The 23,036-nt window shown below is 37.0% G+C and overlaps 2 protein-coding genes across 8 annotated transcripts in view; both read left to right on the top strand.

The window, feature by feature from the left end:
- The window catches only part of LOC113235729, a 106,657-nt gene extending 104,185 nt beyond the window's left edge, over window positions 1-2,472 (top strand). For 3 of the 6 annotated variants that reach the window (XM_026471603.1, XM_026471605.1, XM_026471604.1), the window contains exons 2-3: window positions 324-565; window positions 1,001-2,465. In XM_026471603.1, the coding sequence (XP_026327388.1) occupies window positions 324-565; window positions 1,001-1,327 (569 nt within the window). In that variant the 3' untranslated portion in view covers window positions 1,328-2,465. Of the gene's footprint in view, window positions 1-323; window positions 566-1,000 lie in introns of all 6 variants that reach the window. The other 3 variants (XM_026471600.1, XM_026471599.1, XM_026471601.1) reach the window with 2 other exon arrangements.
- Window positions 2,473-4,821: 2,349 nt separating this feature from the next.
- On the top strand, window positions 4,822-20,458 carry LOC113235705 (ubiquitin carboxyl-terminal hydrolase calypso). 2 transcript variants are annotated; one of them, XM_026471564.1, is made up of 8 exons: window positions 4,822-5,231; window positions 5,320-5,467; window positions 7,936-8,119; window positions 8,383-8,531; window positions 9,132-9,326; window positions 14,582-14,652; window positions 18,346-18,555; window positions 19,290-20,458. In XM_026471564.1, the coding sequence occupies exons 1-8, from the start codon at window positions 4,866-4,868 to the stop codon at window positions 19,482-19,484; spliced, it is 1,518 nt and encodes a 505-aa protein (XP_026327349.1). In that variant the 5' UTR covers window positions 4,822-4,865; the 3' UTR covers window positions 19,485-20,458. The 2 variants fall into 2 exon arrangements, with proteins under 2 accessions (XP_026327349.1, XP_026327350.1); XM_026471565.1 differs by lacking the exon at window positions 19,290-20,458 and adding an exon at window positions 18,980-18,997 and having other exon boundaries at window positions 4,825-5,231.
- The last annotated feature ends 2,578 nt before the right edge of the window (window positions 20,459-23,036 follow it).

Genomic DNA, 23,036 nt, shown 5'->3' with positions numbered 1-23,036 from the left:
CTAACATTAGTTTGCAGATTGCTACTAAATTTAGCCAGTCATTTGCGGACGACGAAATGACCTTTGATGTCAGGCTGAAGATGGGAAAGTTAAAACAATTTGTCCCGTTTATTGCCGGTTTTCGCAATTACAAAGTGCTACTAGCTGCGGACACAGACATAGGTCATGGGCCAGTTAAAATTAGAAAATTTAAAGTGACACTGACAAAGATATTCTCTGAAGACTAATGTGCACGAATGACATATATATGTATCTGCCAAATTATACTTCTCAATAGATAGAGTTTAATCAAATATTCATTTTGTCTCTCTCCTCTTTTCCAGGCATGTCTTTAGACGAAGGCAGACAGTCACAGCGTCCTTATCGCTATGGCATGGTGCTGTTATGCGCTGGCGCCCTAATCAACTGGTTGGGACTGGCCGAAGACTACGCAGAGCCCGTACGCTACGTGGGCGTGGCGTGCATAGTCGCAGGCGCATTGCTCATCTGCGCGGCGATGTGTTGCTGGCTACAGTCACCCGCGAGGCAGCCGAACGCTGACAGAGCGTCGCCTGACACACATCAGGTCGGTTTTTAACATAGTTCAAAACGCAATACGCTTTTGTATTTGCTGTAAATAAACGTATTATCTAGACGCTCAAATTGGGGAAGGAAAACAAGGGACTCTTGCCAACCTCTGAAACTGACACACAAGCGTGTGACACACCAATTGCTTGGTCTCAAACTAAGGAATTCCCTGTACTATGAATATCAGAGCAACTTAATTCACTCCGAGGGCCCTTCTCATCCAGGGCCAGAGAACACAGTCCAAACCGGGGTACCACCTAGGTAGTCCCTTCCTACAAATTGATTTAACAGCGTGCTATATTGCATGTAAGAAGCAGACATCTGATACTTATACTAAATATATTATATATATATATATATATATATATATATATATATATATCATTTAAATGCTCGACTATTTAATCTAAATTTAAGTTTATTTTAATTTCAGATTGACGACCCTATCCACGTAATATCGATGCCAGACGAAGAAACAATGCAGCAGAAACCGCCCGACTACGACACCGTGGCAGGCGCGCCGCCCACATACGACGACGCGATTAAGCTGAACCCGGCGCGACTGCTACCGGCCTCGAGCAGCGCACGCGCCGATGCCCCGCCACCCCTAGACACCGTCATCCCGGGCCAGCCCGATGACGCCATCCGCACCGCGCCGCGCATAGCTATCGCCTCCATCCATCGATCCCAACTCCACCAACATACCCAAATCCCGAAAACCCCCCCACCACCTTACAGACCTCCTAACGCCATCAGATGAAGGCTTAACCTAACTGTGTGTTATACTATAAATCGACTGCTGTTTCATGTGATGAGACTTGTAAATAGACTAGATATTCCTGTACATAACGTTATTGTTGACGTCTCAACAATGTTGCGGTATTATTAATATTGTATGTACATATCCACGCATGAAACAATTTTTTATGTATTGGTAGGATTGTCGAGCTTAGGAGCGAAGCGTACTTATGTGATATTAAGAAAAATTGTAATGAGTAGTTACTTTATATCTACTGTACATAAATGGAGATTTTGTAAAATAGTTTATTATCGTAGAATTTAAGTGAGGATTTCTCTTCCAGTTATTATCAACAACTAGAGAAGACTTGATTATAAACAATTAATCATAGAGGCATTACGAGCAATGTGCCATCAATTTTATTTGTTTCTATATTTACATCCGCATTGTATCTACTATCAATAATTCTCATTTCGGAAGCGACCTCTTTAAATTAGTAATCAAGGACTGTAGTAGCATGAGATAAATATGTATTCAATATAACATTAGTGAATTGTACCTTGTAGTGCATAGTTTCACTAGTGTTTATTATTCCATTCTGTTTCTTGATTCTAGTCTTTTTAACGGCTAATAATGTATATTTACTTATTCGGGTAGGAGCAGGCAATTAATTGAAAAATAAATTCAATTACATTGTAAACTGTACACATTGTGATTGCACAACAAAAGGTGATTTTATACACATAAAACCGTGCTATCACTATCACATGGGGTTGCATGACGAATTGCCGTTTTTTTAATTACCTAAAAACACTACCTGAGCGTGAGTAACTTTTTATTGTACTTATGATTTTATTGATAACGTTGCTTAAATAGCAAAATAACACGCTCTTTAATAGGGAAAAATCTCACCAATATGCTAACGGCAGTTGGATTAACGTGTACTACTAAATTTATACTGCTAAATAAAGTTTTACTGCCATAATAATAACCACATTATCAGTAAGGATTAAAAACATTATGTGGGATTTCAATTTGTCGACTGTTTGAAAATTTTAAATTGAGCTAACAAAAAAAGCGCTAACTGAATTTTCAAGGGACCAAAAACAATCATACTAAACTTGTGTAAGTTTGTCTTATTTAATTCTATTGTAACTGCCTGAAACCGCGTTTGAAGCGCGTGTCTGTTACATTTTCTAGGGTTTTACGATGCTGAAGTTGTGCATTTATTGTTTGTACATTGTACAAAGTTGCTTATGTTGAAAGTGTACATACAAAATAAATGTTGTTGCGAAAAATATAGTGTAAAGTTTTCTTTTCCTATTCCTAAATCCTATAAAATTTAGAAGCGTGAAACATAAAACAATGAAATAAAACATCGGACATGAACGAAAAGTCTTTAAATTATTTAAATATACAAGTACGTATGTCTAAATATAAAGAAATTCAAATTAATCGGACAAATCGAACAAACCGGAAGGCGTTCAATGGAACGGCCCCCTACTAGATGGACGGATGACCTGGTAAGGGCGGCGGGTAACCGATGGATGCATGTCATGTCCCATCGGCTGGTCTGGAAATCTTTGGGGGAGGCCTATGTTCAGCAGTGGACAATAATAGCAGTGGAAATATACAAATAATAATTCACCTATGTCACAAATAGTCACCTTTTGTTAAAATTGTTTGAACTTTCGGCAGACACATTACATCCTTTTCAAGGTGAGGCGTTACTTCACACCGGGACAGTTGCTTCAGCTCTACCAAGCACAAGTCCGGTCGTGTATGGAGTACTGCTGCCACTTATGGGATGGCTGGCTCTGCTAAATACCAACAGCCACCTTGGATTCAATAGACAAGCGTGCTAAGAGGCTTATAGGTGACTCGGAATTAGTAGAGGCGAAGCTGCAGAGCCTTGAACATCGCCGTAGAGTTGCCAGCTTATCGGTATTCTACAGGATATATCACGGAGAGCGTGCGATGGAATTGCATAATTTGATTCCGTCTTCCCCTTTCCATCATCAGGTGAATAGACGTGGGCTGGGGTTCCACCCCTTTGTTGTGGATAGTCCCCGGATTCGCACGAAACGTTTTGCTTCCACGTTTGTATGGCGAGCGGCTCTGGAGTGGAATTCCCTGCCTGCAGACTTGTTCCGCGAACGCTATAACTTGGACCTTTTCAAGGCGAGAGTGAATAGGCATTATTTAGATGTGCATGCTACATTCTCGACCTCATCGTCACTTTCCATCAGGTGAGATGGAAGTCAAATGCGCACTTATTTTTTATAAAAAAAAACTTTCTAATTACCGTATTCACGAGACGGTAATCTAATCTAATTACCGTTTCCATAAAATATTCGTGTCTTAATAACTCGAAAGCTACTTTGTGTATTATTACGCCATTAGATATATTGATAGTTAAGCTTAAAGTTGTTCATAATTCAATGTTCTGGGTTACAGTAAGCGGGAAATAACAATGGCTACGGTAATTATGCTGAGAAACCGAAATGGCTACGGTAATTTGGCTGAGAACACCGAATGTGAGAATGGCCGAATAAATAAATAGATAAGCTAACGCTACGAAAACGTCATTGCACGCACCATGCAAAACATCGGTTGTCTACCACACACAATCGTATCTGATTGTCGGCGAACGTATAAAAGTGTAGACCCTGTCTACTAAAACTACATTTTTCAGTTACAAACACACACACACACTACTCGTACATTATACAAACTACAGTTAGTCAGTTATGTATAACGTACGCGTAGTCGGGTATTCAGTACCTATTGATATGTCGCGAAGAGTACCAAGTTTTTGTAATTAATTGTTTTACATTGACAAGCTGCAAATTTTCAAAGCTATATAACTAGCTCATGCCAATACTTAAAAAAGAAGAAAATTATCAGCGCCATCCTTAGACTATGGAAACTAATCTTGATTTTTTTTTTAATTTATTAAGGCTTTGGCAAAGCCATCAGCCTAAACATGAAGTTTAAATGTTTCTGTAAATATGGCCGCCACAAATAGTATAGGCAATTTGAGGCGGCGTGCTTGGATTGACTCGGGATTCCTTAAAACGGGCCGATACGGGTGTTTTATTTCGAGATTCGTATAATTTCGCGTTTTAATCTTCTATAAGGCACAATAGCACTATCCTATTCCACTTTAAACTAGATTTCACAAAATAATTGAAAGTCAAAATAAAAACGACACTTTTCCCTCCAAAAGGTCCAGAGCGAAACACTAATTTTGACCTGTAGCTGTCTGTCATAGATATAGTCCTCTCGAGTTATTAGTCCATAATGAAACACCAATCTATCATAGATTTAGTATATAGGTACCCACAATCTATCATAAACATAGAAAATTCATATTAAAATTCTACTAAAACAACACAATCGCTTAATAATAATTACTCTTACTAGTCTGAATGAAACGAATCGTCCCCAAAACTGTCAACCACCTGTCAACAAATGACAAACTTCGTCAACAAAAGCGTACTTTTAGGTACTTTTTTTGTCCAATTAATAGTGATAATGATAATATTCTACTAAAACCATGCCCGTCGAGTTAAATAGCCTCACAGAAGGATGGCTTGAACTTGAGAGCGATCCAGGTCTTTTCACATTGCTGTTAGAAGACTTCGGCGTTAAAGGTGTACAGGTTGAAGAAATTTACGATTTACACAAACCTTTAGAAAGCCCGGTTTATGGATTTATCTTTCTATTCCGATGGATAGAGGAAAGGAGGTCGCGGCGGAAATTCGTAGATGAGATTCAAAATTTCGTTCGAGATGAAGAGACCATAAATAACATATTTTTCGCGCAACAAATGGTCCCGAATAGTTGCGCTACTCATGCATTGCTGTCAATACTGTTAAACTGTCCCAATCTTCATTTGGGTGATACTTTAAGCAGGTTAAAGGTATGTAGTTATACCGCTTCCATCCTTAGATGATTCATGTAAATTAAGCAGATTTTTTCAAACCCTTTGTGTTGGACTTTGTTCTCAGCACCATACAGTGGGTATGAATCCAGAGAACAAAGGATGGGCCATAGGAAACACACCTGAGCTTGCTTGTGCTCATAATTCACATGCTATACCTCAAGCACGCAAGAAAACTGATAAAAATGCTGGAGTCTCCACGGGACGGTTCACAGGTAAAACAATGTTTTATTGGATATTGTTTTTCATTATAATCTTATAAGATAACCTGTTTAAATTGTCCTATTTGAATCTGTACATTATAATTTGAAATAAACATGGAATAGCACCACAAAATGTTTTAACAATTAAACATTTTGTTACAATATTTAAACTTAACGATTTTGAGTGTAATTTGCTCCTGGATGTTGACAGCTCCATTGGTTATGTGATAATCCACTAATGTTAGATATTGGTGATGTGTCACGCTGTCGCTGCCAAAGTACTTAAGAGGCGTTAAATCGGCATGGCAAAAAATTATTTTATTTTAATAAAGCATCAGCTTCTTTGTTATTTATGTACTAAATTTCAGTACATCTGAACTGAATTGTGGAGCTCAACATGCATTCTATTCATACCAGATTTAAATAAAATTATAAAGAGTATTTATTCTTGAATTATTAATGTTTTCAATTATTTTTTAATTAATACAGTGGTGGTCACATAATTAAAGACACCCTTGATGTTGACCACATACAACAAATTAAATGATATTTAGAGACCCAAGATAGGTATCAATTCCTTTTTAATAGTTATTTTACATACACTGACATCATATATTTTTTTAAATGAGAACAGTATCAAAGTTTAACTAAAAAGAGTTTACATAGTTCCTGTTTCAAATATCATTCAAACTTTTTCGATACATTAGCTGCTGGCCATGTAATTAAAGACAGTGCGTATTTCGTGTTCTAAACTTGAAATAAAAAATAAACAAGAGCACTGATTTTTTCTAATATTGAGCGAATTTTCGTGGTACGCAAAATCTCACTCAGCTTTAGCCGCGCTCTAAGTTTATTGTGAAATTTAAATTGAAATATTATGGGAAAAAGCAAAAGTTGCGATCCTTCCACAAGGAAGATAATTCTGATTTTTTATGAAAAAGGGTGGTCATATAGGAAATTGCAGAACACTTGCGATGCTCGAAAGATATGGTAATGAACGCTAGCTATATATTTTAAGAAATTTAACACTACGGAAAATGTGCCTAGGAAACCTAGACCGCGAAAAACAACCCAGCGAGAAGACACAAGAATAGAATTGTTGGCTAAAAAAGACCCTTTCAAAGGATCAGAAGTCATTCGCTTGGAAGTATTTGGTGCAGAGGAATCTAGAGGAGTGTCTACAAGAACGGTGAGAAGGCGATTATGTGAGGCAAACTTGTTTGGAAGAATTTCTCGGAAGGTACCCCTTTTGAAGAAAGAAAACATCAAAACCAGATTGCTGTTTGCCAAAAAATATGCACATTGGACAGAGCGACAGTGGAAAAATGTGCTTTTTTCTGACGAAACTAAAATAAATATGGTTAACTCTGATGGAAAAGTTTACGTGAGGCGTCCTTCAAAAAAAGAAATGGATCCAAAATACACAAAAAAAACTGTTAAACATGGAGGGGGTAATATCAAAGTTTGGGGATGTTTTTCTGGTCACGGTGTGGGACCTATTAAAAAAATAGAAGGTAACATGGATAAATTTCAATATAAAAATATTTTAGAAAACACCATGTTACCTTATGCCGAGGATCATTTGCCGGTGATATGGACTTTTCAACATGATAATGATCCCAAACACACTTCAGCAGTGGTCAAAGAATTTCTTAGAAGCCAATCAGTAACAGTTTTGGATTGGCCACCGTATAGTCCTGACATTAACCCGATCGAAAACTTGTGGTCCCGTGTGAAGAAAATGGTTGCAAAAAAACGTACAAGTAACGTGCATCAACTATACACGGCATTTAAAGAGGCATGGGAACAGATTTCGATTGAAACTTGCAATAATTTGATTGCTTCTATGCCGAGGCGGTGTCGGGCCGTCATTGCTGCTAAAGGACATGCGACAAAATATTAACAACGTGCTTTTATTTTCTTATTATACATCTGAAACTAATTTTATACTCAAATTCAAAAAAAAAAAAAAAAAAAAAAAAAAAAAAAAAAAAAATTTTTTTTTGCAGTTACATGATTTGTGTGTCTTTAATTAGTTGGCCAAGCTTTTGTATTAGTTTATAACGGTGTAATTAAAGAAACTTAATAAAAATTTAAAATACGACATCTTCGTTCTCTTTATTTCATTTCAAACATTTCACGATACCCGTTAGAATAATTTAAATAATATTGCAAGCTCCTATTGCATTATAATAAAAAAATATAGGATAAGTAAACTTTGAAAAAATAATATTCTCTAAGTGTCTTTAATTATGTGTCCACCACTGTATGTTTTTTATACACCTGAAAAGTATATGACATGCTAATTTTTCCACCATCAGTCGTAAAACCATCAGACACCACCGCTAATGATTTTACAATTGGCGCACATGTCTTGTAGATATATATAAGATACCTATGTGATGACAAAAGGGTTTAGAAAGTAAAAGATTGTGCTAACAAATTGACTTTTACATTGCACATTTATCAACTTATTCCAGGAGAAGCATACCACTTTGTAAGTTTAGTCCCCATCAATGGACATCTGTTTGAGCTGGATGGTCTGAAGCCATACCCTACAGACCATGGACCCTGGGCTGAAAGCGAGGACTGGACTGATAAATTCCGCAGAGTTATGGCCGAGAGGTTGGGAAGAGATGCTGGTGAACAAGTTCATGATATTAGGTGAGATACTTACTTAGAACCACAAAATTCATTTTAGACCCAATAGTGACAACTTGTGTATGACTTTTTTTTTTTTTTAAACTGCCTTTACACATTGAAAAAGTGACCAAGTCATATCATTCTTTTATGATAATATTATTATTGTAGCCTGATATTGTTAATACATTAACTTACATAAATCCAAATACTGCGCATAGGCAAACTCGTAATATTTATAGTTATACAATCAATTGATTGTAATTAGTTTATTACAAAATTTCCAGATTCAATTTAATGGCAGTTGTACCTGATAGAAGAATAGCATTAACACAGAAACTTAATGCTCTTGAACTCAACCAAAAGAGACTGAAGGAAGCCATCTCCAAAATTGGTAAACATCTGAGGCACATGCTGGCAAAAGCTAGAGAACAAGGTAAAGTTTTTTAACCCTTATTGATTCAGAACTATGCAAATGTCCTACCACGTTTATGAGGAAAGCATTAGTTTATGTTTTTCATTTAATGGAAGATTGATTCTTATTAGACTTCTCTTTAAGTAATTATTGAAGTAATATGAATTGAAGGGTATGTAAACTTGATTGGATGGAGTTTGTGAGTACCTACCAGACAGTTCTTAGTTGTTATACTTTTTATAATTATTAATACAAAGATTGAACTCGATCGATCTTTGTATTAATGATTATAACAAACTAGTGGAGTAATTTCACAAAAAATAATTGAATATCAATTCAATAAAAATTTAATTAATGTTATACTTTTATTCTTTTTTTTACACAACACATTCATAGCCCCGCACTAGGAAACCCTGTGTCGCGGGTGCCATGGACACACGCATAGACAACCACAAATTACACCCAAACCCCCGAGAGAAATAAATGTAGGCCATACATATATTTCTCCCGGCTTGGGAATCAAACCCAGGTCCTTTGCTTGGCAGTCCAGAATTGTAAGCATTTGGCCACGAAGACAGGCAATACTTAAGAAGTATACAGTAATTATATTTTATTTCACAGCGGAACTAGGAACAGCAGCATCGGAATCGAGCGATAATTCACTAAGTGATAACATAGTGCAGATAAGTGAAGAGACGATACTCACTGCTCTTGAATCGACGCAAGTACACATGTATGATGTAGAATATACAGAGCCGATTACTATCGAGATTGGTGCTGCCGATAGACCTCACCAGGATAACAGTCTTATACTTGGTAATTTATTATTTTTATTTATTTATTATCAGTAACAATATTAATTATTTATTTCTTTAAAAAGAACTACAGTAAAAAATGTATAGCCGGACTCATTATCCACAAGAACGAATTGGCAAGAAACCTGTTGCATTCATAAAACTCAACGGGGTTGAAACAATGACTCATCTTAAACCTGGATCGACACATATGAACACCACTACAAACCATGACAGGTCATGATGCTCGCAGGAGCAACTTCCTCCATCGCTACAAGAAAACCCATCTGATTATGGCTTTACAAGCTGATGACAGATTAAATAGTAAAAAAAAATTCTTTAAAAGGGTACATTAGTTATAATGGATCCAATGGAGTTGAAATCATGTTACTACATTCGTAAATAGTTTGCTCTAAGTCGCTGACTCTGAATTATAACTCATACTATATACAGGAGGAAATAGTACTTCTCTCTCAGCTAAAACAACCATTAATGCACTTGAAATATAACATAATTATAATCGTAGGTATGGGTCGTACCATATTTACGCAACCCACTATACTATAAACTGCCTCCGTGGCCGAACGGTTACCATGCCAGACTGCCACGCAGAGGTCCCAGGTTCGATTCCCGGGCCGGGAGAAATAGTTGTATGGCCTACAATTATTTCTCTCATGAGTTTGGGTGTAATTTGTGGTTGTCTATGTGTGTGTCCATGGCATCCGCGACACAGGGTTTCCCTAGTGCGGGGCTATGTTGAGTGTGTGCGTTATTATTATATACACCTCACACATCTTCAAAGAATTATATGAACTTTATGTGGCAAGTTTCATGACGAAAATTGATTCTGTATACTTGTATTTAATATTTAGAAGTTGAAATTTGACTGACAAAGACATTGATTGATTGACAACAGGCACAGAAAAATTCGTGAGGTATGCTGGTTAGTTCCATGTCTTAGTTGGCATAGCGTCTGCCACGGTTTGCTAGAATACCTCAGTACGAATGCGGCCGGTTCGAAGTAATGTTTTCTAAGTGTTTGATCTTTGTATTAATAATTATAACAAACTAGTGGTGATTACACAAAAAAAAACATTCAATAAAAATGTAATTACAGTTATGTCGCTATCTCTAGCCACGGCTGATAGCTGTAAAGGAACCTAACTGGGTGACGAAATATTTTCAAGGACATTGATGTCAAAAGTCAAAAATACCACCACCATCATTTTAGAACTCTGAAGTAATCTGTGACTTTTACTTTTATTCATTGTCACGTAATATGGTATTTAAGTAACGCATGTATGTTTACAAGAGGTAGTCGTTTTTAGAAGACAACTAAAAATTTATAAACCAATCTTAATTGACTACTTTCTTAATAGACTAAAATAACTCCCATGACTGATTTAACATTGGTAAAATTGAATTCTTAGGTTTTCGCGATTGTTACACATAGGAAATGAAACTATTTTTCCGGATTTAAATCGCATGTTTGTTGAATGCGTGCTTTAATATTAGACATAACTGGTTGAGGACTGTACCACCTCAGTCAACCGTGACCATGGGACCTGTAAAGGACCCGATACGTTGGTTTGTTTGAAAAAACAAATATACGCGGTTTAAATCCGGAAAAATAGTTTCTTTTCCTATTGGCAAAATTCTTTAATGGAAGCCAGAAACTTAAATATAGAATAGAACTATGTCGAGTTGCGGATAAAAATCTGTTACACCATACCATACCCACTATACAGGGTGTTATTTTAAAGTGCTAAATACCTTGCAGGGCTAGATTACTAACATCATTTATAATACATAAACTTTTTTTGTACTTTCTGATACTTTTTAGATCTCTCTTTTACCAAATAAGGAAGGTAGTAAGTTAAACGTGCAAGCCTCCTCTTCGACGACACCCGCGTTTCGCACAGAGCTATCACTGCACGGTGATTCACGCTCCATACTAAGGCGGTCATAAATACGTAACTCCGAAATTATTATTATTTTTTTATTTTATTACGTTAAAATATGATTAGGTAAACGTAAATTAATAAAATTATACATTTTAAAAAATATTTGACAATATTTAGGTGTAAAAATGTCTCTGTAATGTGTAATTTTGTTTTTAGACGATGTATCTAAAACATTTTATACTGCGACTTTTAATGGTAAAACTGTGTAAATAATGATTATTTGTATTAACAATAACCACAAATGAATAAATTAAAACAATAAAAATACATAAAAAAGTTCATTTTACAAAATACAAACAAAACACAAATTATACCAAAATACATTAAATCTCAACAATATTAACTTTAAATACATAACAAGTCTAATACAGCTTTTGACAGTACACCTTTTTTTTTAACAGGTAACTTTCGTAGACCTGTTATGAAGGGATCTGAATGAAGAAGCAGCCTATTTACTAAATCTGTGTTGGTCACAATGCGACTCATTTTACGCGTATGATTTTTTCTAAAAGACTTGATGTATTTGTTAGTCGCTTCAGCTGCTTCTTCAGACAACTCTCCGATTGACAACAAACCGTAATCTATAACATTAGCACCATGAATTAGAACTTTGTGAACGGAAGCAGGCATGTTATACCACGGATACTCGGCAACTAACTGCCGAGCCGTCTCTAAAGCGAACTCTTCGAAGTTCGTCTTATTAATATTATATCCCGAATTTAAACATTGAAGGATGATCCAGCAACGATCTAGGAGATCCTTCTTGATCCCAGTAATTTCAGCGGAAATTTCTGAATTCGAGAAAAACCGCCTGGCTGTATTACCATCGTTTGATGTTCCGCTTCCGCCACTTTTAGGCTTATCCACTATAAGCCCTAATCTTTCTCTAAATTGAGTCTGAACATATGATTTTTTTGCAGCAACAAGCATTTTGTCATTAGCGGACCTAGCTTGCCATTTCCTAACATCTAACTTGTACGCGACATGAACAAAATATTCAAAAAAACGTATTAACGCGTGAAGAGGTGATAAACCAAATTCATATTTACTCTCATCGACTTCCTTATTTAAACATTCGTCAATTTTGTTCATTTCACTGGGCAAGGCGTTACAAATAAAACATTTTGATGAAGAAACACCACTAAGTGCATTACACACTTTACCATCTACCATAGTAAGTTGCAAACAATGAGTAATGCGATATTCGCGATCTTCTTCCTTGAAAACAGTAGGCTGCAAGTTCCTTATTTTATCTTTAAAATGAGCTTCTTCCTCAACTGACACTGCAGTCGATTCCTTCAAATATCGGAGGCGTATAGGACGACAGTATCGAGTTGATGAAGGACGAGGATTTTTCCACAAAACTACTGAATTTTCTTTGTTATCTGTTGTCAAAACAAGCTGAAGTGGCACATACGAAGTAACAAACAGGCTACTGTCTTCAAGAGTGGAGTCAGAAAAACACTGTTTATATTCTGAATGCCCTGTACTGCCATCGAAACCCCATTTCCCTATCAAAGATATCTTATCTAGAGACTCATTAGGTACACTATCCAAAACATCTTTTTGAGACTTGAGAATCCGATTGGCAGTATGATCTAATAAACTTTGAAGTTCGACTTCGGCGGATGATTCTGTAACAGTAATATCTGAAGGATAACAGTGTTTTTTAGATTCCACGACACTTTGGTAAGATGGGAAAATGGTTTTTGAAAACTTATTGTCTATAAATTTCTTTACTAATATATATTGATGTCGAGTTAACTGAGCTTCAACAATGAGCGATAAAACTTCGCTAGAATCGATTTCAGGACAAGACAAGCTATCGGACGCATTGAGCAATGACTGTACAAGAGAAGGGTCTTGGTTAGACAAACTAGCCAATCTTCTCCTTTTTGTACGTTTACTGGTGTCGTCAAAGTTAATTCTCGGACGGCCATGCGATGAAGAAGTTGATGGTTTAACTTCGTCAAAGCTCTGAGATACACGTAACTCAGTTCGCTGTACATCAATATTTTCAACGACATGCAGCCAATCTGAATATTTTTCTAAGAATTTAGATCTAGTACGATTCGACTTTGCCCAGTAGTGGGAAATTCGTTTACAAATATTCTTAATTTTAAGGCTTAAAGTCTCTAAATCAATATTTTCGATGTCGTCAGAAAGGGATGATGTTTCGGTCAAAGTGCTCAGGACGTGTTGCATTTTTTCATTTGGATTACCCACTTTAGAGTGCCAAATATCAAAAATTGTCATCCTCGATACAGAACATTTGAAAAATGTACCTAAAACAATATGAAAGCTGAACTTAAAAAAAAATTAAAAATTCAATACTATGGACATGCATACTTTGACACCCCTTTAAGCCAAGAAGAGGCAGCAAGATGCAAATGAAACTTATAGCTCTTAATAAGGACATACTCCTTATTCAAAAACCATATACCTCAGGTGCAGCTCAGCGCAGCCAAAAGTTGTAGGTCTAAAGGAAATTAAGTTATGCCAAAAATTTTCACCAAAAAACTGCCTTCAATAAAAAAATTATATAAAAAAAATATGCATAAAAAAAATTAAAAAAAATTGATAATAAAAGTACATACCATGCTCTTGGATCTCCATGCTTTCACAACACGTAAACACTTGATTTGGAATAGTGACACTCAAAAACAAAGTGATTAAGTTTCAATGACTCACACGTGGTGATAATTAGTCTCGCGATGCGCTCACTTCCGATGCACAAAAGTGAATGATAACGTGACCTAATTACATTGATATGTATAGTTTTTGGAAGCTTGTTAACTAGTTACTAACTTAGTGAGTTGATCTAACCGGGATAAGCCAATGATTTTTTTTGATTTATGGCCTATGGGGGAATCACAGTGCACTGTTTAGAGCGATCTATTTAATAATAATAATAAATAAATCATTTATTTGGCATTCAAGGCCCACTTGTTAGTAAAATACAGACATTTTTAAACTTATGACTATTGTTAGTAAACACAGAGACAAAACATAAAAACACACATTATTACGCTCGAGGCACCGCTGATTACCCCACCACCTCACCAGAACCTGGACGAACTGACGAATCGACCTTAGCCGCAAACGTTTTCAGGATGCTGTTAGGACTAGAACTCTCTAGACTGCTAGAGAGTAGATTTAAATACGTTTCTTTTTGTATGAAAGTGAAATCTGAAAGATTAAAACTCATGGAACAAAAGTTGTTTTTTATGATGTTAGTAATACAACCTGCGAGGTTGTTACTATTTTACAAATAACACTGTGTATGTATCTAAATTTTTGTTTTTATTTTCAGTTGATCCTATCGAACAAGGAACGTCAGTAAAATTCATCACAATAAACAGGGACAACCAAATTATAGGCGAGGTAAGATTTTTGGAGACGCAATCGATTATGCTTATGATTTAGATATCTCGGTTTGCCAAGCCGTTGCATTGCGGACGCTAAATGAGGATGGTCGATTCTCTAAAGGACAAAGTCAAAAAATTATTTATTCCGTAGGTAAAATAAATTTACACTTGAAAACGTCACATTTAAGCTACTGCTCGTTCACTACGCTGACTTCCCTGAGAAGAACGAGCAAGAAACTTTAGGGATTGCTCTTTTCAAATAAACTTAAATGCTATGGAATACACTTTGACTCAAATTAGTGTGGAATCTAGAGCCATGTCGTCTTTCCCTACATCTTTATCTAACACGTAGTCTTCAATTTTGTAATATGACTTTTCAATCAAAATATTTTTGATGTAGTTATTAAACTTAGGAAATTATAATCTTAATATATGCTCCGGAATCTTATTGTAAAAACGTATACAGTTCCCCATAACAGTCGTTTACCTTACGAAATCGTGGTACCATGAGTTTGGACAATTCTATATTACAACAAACTAATCCGAGTGTTCTGGGTAGTGGTCCCGGAGCTCACATAACCGTCTACCTGAAAGCAAGGCTAAGGTTCAGAGTAAATTTATCAAAACTACATTTCAACCTAGCTCTTGCAACGCAAAGGATGACTGATTTCACTAATTTCAGGGATCTTACCACGGTATGACTTCTTTTTATTTTCCCGATATTTCGGAACGGTTGCACGCTCCATAGTCACGGGTTGACTGGACGGCGGCAGATGACAGCTTTAATAGCAGACATATCTGTCGACCCTCTTGCGCTGTTGTGGCGTTACCATTGTCACTCACTTTTTTCACACAAACCACACTCACTGTATCCACACGCGGAACTGAACTCGAGGTGTTTTGTTTTTATTACTGCACGCATTAAGGACCGGATGTCATGCACTGGACAGTTTAAAACCATCATCACGGTTAAATGTTTTGTACTTCGTGATCTTGATGGCTTCTCGTACCAACCGTGTTATGTAGTGACGTTCTGTCGAAAGTACATGGGGGCTATGCAACTCGATCCAGTGGCTAGTGTCAGTCTGTGTGAGAGGTTATGCTATAGCCGACTTCTGTGCATCATTGTTTTTTACCGCTCGTATGTGTTCCTTCATACGACCTACAATTGTTCGTTTAGTCTGACCGATATACGAGCTCCAACAACTGCAGTTCACTTTATAGACACCCGGTGTTTGTAAAGGAAGGTGGTCTTTTGGTGAACGTAATATTTTTCCTATTTTGGTGAAGGGGGTGAAAACAGTTTTTATGGAAAAAATCCTTAGCAACCTGGCTATTTTGTCTGTCACCCCTGGTACATAATAGTTTCGCGTGTGGATACAGTGAGTGTGGTTTGTGTGAAAAAAGTGAGTGACAATGGTAACGCCACAACAAATCGCGATGAAGGTAATCGTCGACAGCGCAAGAGGATAGACAGATATGTCTGCCTTAAAGCTGTCATCTGCCGCCATCCAGTCATCCCGTGACCATGGAGCGCGCAACCGTTCCGAAATATCGGGAAAATAAAAAGAAGTCATACCGTGGTAAGAAACCTGAAATTAGTGATAATCATTTAGAGAATAACCACGAAAGTCTTATAATCTATATAGCAAAAAATAACTTTCGTAAAATAAATAGTTTTGTTTTTTACCGTCAAGTTTATACTACTTTTCGTTAGGCTCTAGGGACGAACCAGTTATGGTTGGTCCCCGACTTTATTTAGTTATTCTGGTAACCCATAACCGCTTACAATATTGTGTATTTTACAATAAAGTGTAAATAAATAAATAGTGAATTAATTATTAATAAAAAGATCAAACCATGGGACCTGTAAAGGGCCCGAAACGTCGGTTTGTTTGAAAAAACAAATATACGCGATTTAAATCCGGAAAAATAGTTTCATTTCCTAAAAAGATCAAACACTAAGACAAAATTCCTTCGATCCGGCTGAATTCGATCTTTGTTTTAATAATAATTATTGACCACCGAGATATTTAATTATTTTTGTAAAATTACTCCACTATTCATTGAAATTTTATGTAAAATAATTCCATTAGTTGAGTAATTATTTATACTAGATGTTATTCAACGTTTCCAGAATAAAGTACTTAGGAATATTGTGAATGCCCCTTCGTACGTACGAAACGAAGACCTCCAACGAGACTTGGAAATGGAGTTCGTAGACAAGATAGTACAGAAATACGCCGAAGCCCACCAACGCAGGCTTCACCATCATGTGAACGTCGAGGCCATTCAACTCCTTGACAACACAAATATCATAAGACGATTAAAACGGACAAAACCATATGAACTAGTGTAGTGTTAATGTAAGATTAAATTAATTAGTGCCAGTGACACTGAACAAAAAGATTACATGATAAAAGTGTCTTCGCAATCGAATTCTTAGTATAATTTGTTTATGTATTAGATTAACTGAAATGGAAATTACTTATTAGTCTTGTATTTGGCTGGATTGTAATGTATTTATGATGTACTTTGTTGGTGCCTTATAAATAAATGGAAAAAAAGTTGAGTATTCTAAATACAACGGGCTCGGTAATTGGACCCGTGGCTCAGATGGTTAGAGCAATGCTACGGTGCAGCGTGGTCGTGGGTTCAAGTCCCACCATGTCGACGAAATTTTTCGTGTGTTTTCGATAATTGTATTCATAATCATTACTCCACTAGTTTGTAATAATAATTATTTCATACAAATTAAGGGAATAATTTCACGAAAGTAATTAAATATCATGGTGGTCAAACATTCAATAAACTTACAAAAATATTGTAATGTTGTGTAATTTTAAAGAACCAATATTTTCTTCTAGCAACACAATCATTTACATAGTTAATAAAAAATATACCGTCCATACCTTATTGATTAGATTGCACTTGTACCGTTAGGCAGTGCCAGTAATGGTACTGATTTATCCTGTTGATACACTGACACAATATGCCACTTCTAAGCCCGAGTACACTTTTAACAGTACATAACTTTACACAAAGCTCATTATCTTATACTCTAATTATTCTTTTCTCCTATTCTTACCTGTTTTAATTTTTATTTGTTGTTATTATTATTATTTTTGATATCTGTTTTAGGCTAGTATTATTATTCTTTTTGTCATTTGTGTATGTGCAATATGTGTATTTAAATATATATTTTATTGCGCCCTCAATTAATCTTATAGTTTTTCCTGTAACCCAAAGTTCTCCTGGAAGAGATTGAGAGATTTTTTTGTATTATTTTTAGTATAAGAATAATAAAATCGTTTATTTATCTCAACACATTAATCAGTAAAAATAAATATAAACTGTACACAGTGTTTAGTAACAACAGTGGTGTGAGATAAAAAAGGCTGTAGCTCAGCACAATGACGGTGTGTTTCACAACGCCCCTGATATTCTGCTACAGCCAAGAACTAACACACATTATCATTCCAGTTCTAAGATTTCAAGCCAATTATTAGATACTTACCACACACATGAATCGTTATATAGATTTTTTAGTTACTATTACGCACTATCCACACACAACTACACTACAATGCCTACCTCCAAGGTTTGCTGGACAATAACCAATTATGTATTTGTCCCAGTGTGCAATAAATAATATTTGTATTGTACTATTATCAATATTCAATTACCTAACTAAACTATTTCCGTCCAGCTATACCCAACGTCAACAACAGCGCTAGTAAAGAGCAACGATCTGCCAGTACTAGCATGCAGTGAAAACGAGCCAGAGCAGCCTTTCAAACTGCGAAAGCTGCTATTCACTCACACAGAGCTAAATGCTTTGATGAGCAGCATCGTCAGCGAAGTGCAATCGTGCCAGCAGGCTTTGAATGACGAGAATGACAAAAGAGATATGTATAAGGTAAGTTTATGTAAGTTTTAACTGCCTCTGTGGCCTAACCATGCCAGACTGCCACGCAAAGGTCCCAGATTCGATTCCCGGGCCAGGAGAAATATTTATTATGTAGACAATACTACATTTATTTCTCTCGTGAATTTGGGTGTCATTTGTGGTTGTCTATGTGTGTGTGTCCATGGCACCCGCGACACAGGGTTTCCCTAGTGCGGGGCTATGTTGAGTGTGTGCGTTATTATTATTATGTACCAATTATCTTGTCTCAAATAATGGAACTCCGTGTACTAGAGCAAAGAAACACTTTAAAATACGCAAAATAGGCGCTTTGTCGTTGAGTTGCGGATACCAGCCCGTTGCACCAAGTACCAATACAGCGTTTCGCATTACTACGTTACGGTTTTGAAGGGTCAGGGTGCTGGTGAAATTACAGGCACGTGAGTGAGACCTGTCTCAGGGTGACGGGCGCAATGGCAGAGCCCCTCAGATCTTTGTGATTTAAAGCTGGAAGTGGCACTGCAACTGTTATGGACAGGAGTGTCGCTTACCACCAGGCGCACGACTTCCTCCCGTTACTTGGTATCATAAAAAAAAATTCGGATACTGATGCTAATGAGCAGTTGGCTTAGAGCAGCGGACAGAAAAGGATTTATATACTAACTTAGCCGACCTTGTAAGTGCTTTTTTGAAAGTAATACAAACATTTCCAAGCATGTTTGACTAAAATTTATTTTGTTGTTCAGGTGGACGATTGTCGACGTACGCATAACTACGACGAGTTTATCTGCACGTTTCTGTCGATGCTCGCGGAACGAGGTGCGCTGGCCGAGCTGGTGGCCGCGCAGCTCGAGCGTGGCAGAAGCCCACGCGTCAGACGCCGTAGACCGAGACCCCGGCCCCGCGCTAGACCCCGCCCCAGACCACGGGCCAGGAAATGAGAATCGATAAGCGCGCACACCTCGACTTTGTTGTGACAGGTGCCTGAGTGCGCGCAGTGGTCTAAGGACTAGTAGAAAAAAGTAACTGAAATAACGCAAGCACAACTGGCTCGATTATACGATTGTGACTGCCGGTAAAAAATAGCTTGTTCTCGTGCTGTTAAAAACCAAAAGAAATAATATAGATATAAAGCTTGCAACGAGTATCGTCGTTCACGGCTCTGAATATGTTTGATAACTTAGTGATTTCGATTATGTGACTCCGTCTAGCTATAGGAATATGGAAGTTCGCCATTTTATACAGAGCTGTATCACGCTCGCAATTTCAAAGTGGCGTTTGTCGTATTTTAAAATGACTTATTTTATACTACATACTATTTATTTTCTCTTCTCTTTCAAGCAATTATTTATTAAACTATTTGGTTGTTTGAAGATTGTTCGCTTTAGGGATGAACCCCACTTACCAGTTAACATCAGTGCATTTATAGGGCATGAAGCGTGCTGACGATGTCCCATAGTAAAATACACTTTTAGTACAGTACTTATACCTGCTGACAATGTCTCATATTAAAATACACTTTTAGTACAGTACTTATGCCTGCTGTCATGTGGGGTTCTACCCTTACAACGTTTAGCACTCATGTGTTTTAAATATTGTGCGTGATCTGTCTACTAGTTATTTATTGTGCATATTTTATGAACCCCCTTCTGATTTACTGTCTAACTAATATTATTGTTAATTGAAGTAATTATTTTCATATACACATAAAAAGGTAGATTGGTAATTTTCAGATTACTTTTCTCTACCTGACTTCGGTGGCAATTTTTATTATTTAAGTATAATTATAATAGTGAAAACATATTAAATAAAATATGTGAGTGAAGAAATAGATTTCTCACAGATGTCGTTAAAACCCAACCCTAATATCTGCCACAAGCACATAGAAAAATTCATAAGATCCGCTGGTTCGTTCCGTGGCTTAGTTGGCATAGTGTCTAGCACGGTTTGCTAGAAGACGCTGGTTCGAATCCAGTAAGATCGAAGGAATTTTTGTAAGTATTCTCTTTGTATATAGAGGTCCCAGGTTCGATTCCCGGGCCGGGAGAAATATTTGTATAGCCTACATTTATTTCTCTCGTGAGTTTGGGTGTAATTTGTGGTTGTCTATATGTGTGTCCATGGCACTCGCGACACAGGGTTTCCCTAGTGCGGGGCTATGTCGAGTGTCGAGTGTGTGCGTTTGTATTAATAATTATAACAAACTAGTGAAGTAATTTCGTTAACAATAATTGAATATCATGGTGGTGTAACATCTAACATTCAATAAACTTGAACACTTGCAAATTAAATAATACTTCCTGGTAATATTCTAGATTATTTAAATAATAAAACAATGTTTATTTTTATTTACCTAATTTCGTTGGCAATCCTCCGAAATTAGGTAGAGAAAATTAATCTGAAAATTACCCTGATATACGATTAGGAATAGTCGCTTTTTAAATCCGAGTAAGATCGCTCGCTAAAGCTCAGAGAATTATATTTTAGTCTGCGGCTGTACGCAACAATCGCCAGTCTTTTCCCAAACAACATTGTTACCTTTCGCATAAGGCTCAAATTACATTGCCGCTGAAAGGAAAGGAAGCTACTTTTTGTAACCATAGCATGATGAACTTTATTTCAATTGTGTATCGTACTAACTATAGATACGAGTCGCGTAGTCTCAGGAATTTCCTACTTACTGTCTTGGAGCTTCTACTGTATCGTATCTAGTTTTTACCAGTGTTGTTGCTGATGGAAGTGTTTTACATATCAGCGGATGTTGATTTATATTATCAACTTATGTCTCAAGGTGACGGGCGCATTGGCAGTGCCCCTCAGATCTTTGCGATTTAAAGCTCTGTGTGTCACTGCAACTGTTATGGACAGGCGTGTAGCTTAGCATCAGGCGCACGACTTGTTCGTCCCATCACTTGATATTATAAAAAAAATAAAAGCCTTTTTAATCATATTCTGACATTTATTAACAATAAATCACCTTGCATAAAATCAATGAACCTGCCTAGCTTAATCATCAAAGGCAAGAACGACGACTGAACTGACTGCTTTTTCGGCTTTCAGTCTGTTTCTGGATGGTTTTGTAAATTATTCCAGTGTGCCGTCATCCCCGCCCCTGTCGTGTCAGGACGTGAATATCCGCATTGAAAATCAGCATTAACTAACGCGGAGGCTGATGCGGATGCGGATATTTGGACCCCTCCTACGTAAAGTATTGTATGTCGAATTTGCCAAGTTTACAGAGGAGCCTTTTAAAGTTCTGAATTCACTGATAAGCATAACACGTGACTAGCATTTCTCAGTTTTATTCGGTAAAGCGCAATTGTCCCGGTCCGCAGCAGTTTAAAATGAACCTCAGTATACTGTAACTAATGTATGGCTTTTTGGTACTACAAACTTATTATTATGGCGTATCATAATAATAAATTTGTAGTACCTCGTGAGAAACACGATTAGTGGAGAAAGTTCACTTTGGAAATCTGAGTATGACCGTTCATCTTATGCACTTTATTTAAAGAAAGGTATCAAATTTATCAATGCTGAATCGACTTGAGCCGGACAGATAGTGTTTTTTAGAAAAAAACATGCAATAAGAGCGAAAAGGATGTGCGTTTCCCTTCAGCTTTCCGGGTCGAAGCGGAACACACGTCTTTTTAACAACTGTTGTTGTTAATATAGTGATTAAGAATATCATGACAATAAGAATATCATGATAATAAGAATATCATGATATTAATTCATTTTTGTGAAATTGCTTCACTTATTGTCTAATAAATTAACTCATAAACAACGTGATCAAACTGACTACACTAGTTTGTTATAATTATTACTACAAACAAAAGAAAGAAAAATTCCTTTGATCTGACAAGACTCGAACCTGTGTCTGTATGCCAATCTAGGGCAACCGCTCTACTAACTAAGATAACACAAGGTGCGAACACAAAGGAAAAATCTTTGGATCTGACAAGACTTGAACCTGTGTCTGTATGCCAATCTAGGGCAATCGCTTACAAACTCGCAAGCGCTCGCAACCGCTCCCAACTTACTAAATACCCACCGTACCACCAGCGATTCGCATAGTGGTTATTTTCTCTTATTGAACGGAAGTAAAACTTTCTCTATCCGGCTGAAGCAGATTCTCCGCATCGACAAGTGTGATGTCTGTCACAAAGTCAGGTATGTGCTGCAGTTAGTGAGGAGAAGGATGGTATTATGGCGCGTTTACACCAACAGGTCGACAAGTCGCCTTCGCTTTCCAGGCAGCTTATCCATTGTAAGCACTGAATCGTTTGACGACCACAGTTCTCTACCGAAGTCGACTAGGTGTAACCACAGTCGTGCGGCTCGGTGACTTTCAACGGTAGCGACGATAGACCAAACAAGTTTGGGCGTGTCAGCGGCCACGTCCAACCACGACACACGTGCTGAGAGCCGAAGAATACCCACTTTAGTTTTTTGAACGTTTCAAACGATTTGTTGTGCCTCTGTGCATTAAC

The sequence above is a fragment of the Hyposmocoma kahamanoa genome, unplaced genomic scaffold (assembly GCF_003589595.1).
Source record: "Hyposmocoma kahamanoa isolate Upper Pololo Valley unplaced genomic scaffold, ASM358959v1 88, whole genome shotgun sequence".
Classification (NCBI taxonomy): domain Eukaryota; kingdom Metazoa; phylum Arthropoda; class Insecta; order Lepidoptera; family Cosmopterigidae; genus Hyposmocoma; species Hyposmocoma kahamanoa.
Note: the sequence above shows the minus strand (reverse complement) of the source record. Positions and strands in the feature narration are given on the sequence as shown.

What these genes read in the sequence shown, in the direction of transcription:
- LOC113235705 (XM_026471564.1), top strand. Translation starts at nt 4,866, where the DNA reads ATGCCCGTCGAGTTAAATAGCCTCACAGAAGGATGGCTTGAACTTGAG. An exon ending in GAACAAGTTCATGATATTAG is followed by an intron (nt 8,120 to 8,382) that starts GTGAGATACTTA and finishes CAAAATTTCCAG; the next exon opens with ATTCAATTTAATGGCAGTTG. An exon ending in GGCAAAAGCTAGAGAACAAG is followed by an intron (nt 8,532 to 9,131) that starts GTAAAGTTTTTT and finishes TTTATTTCACAG; the next exon opens with CGGAACTAGGAACAGCAGCA.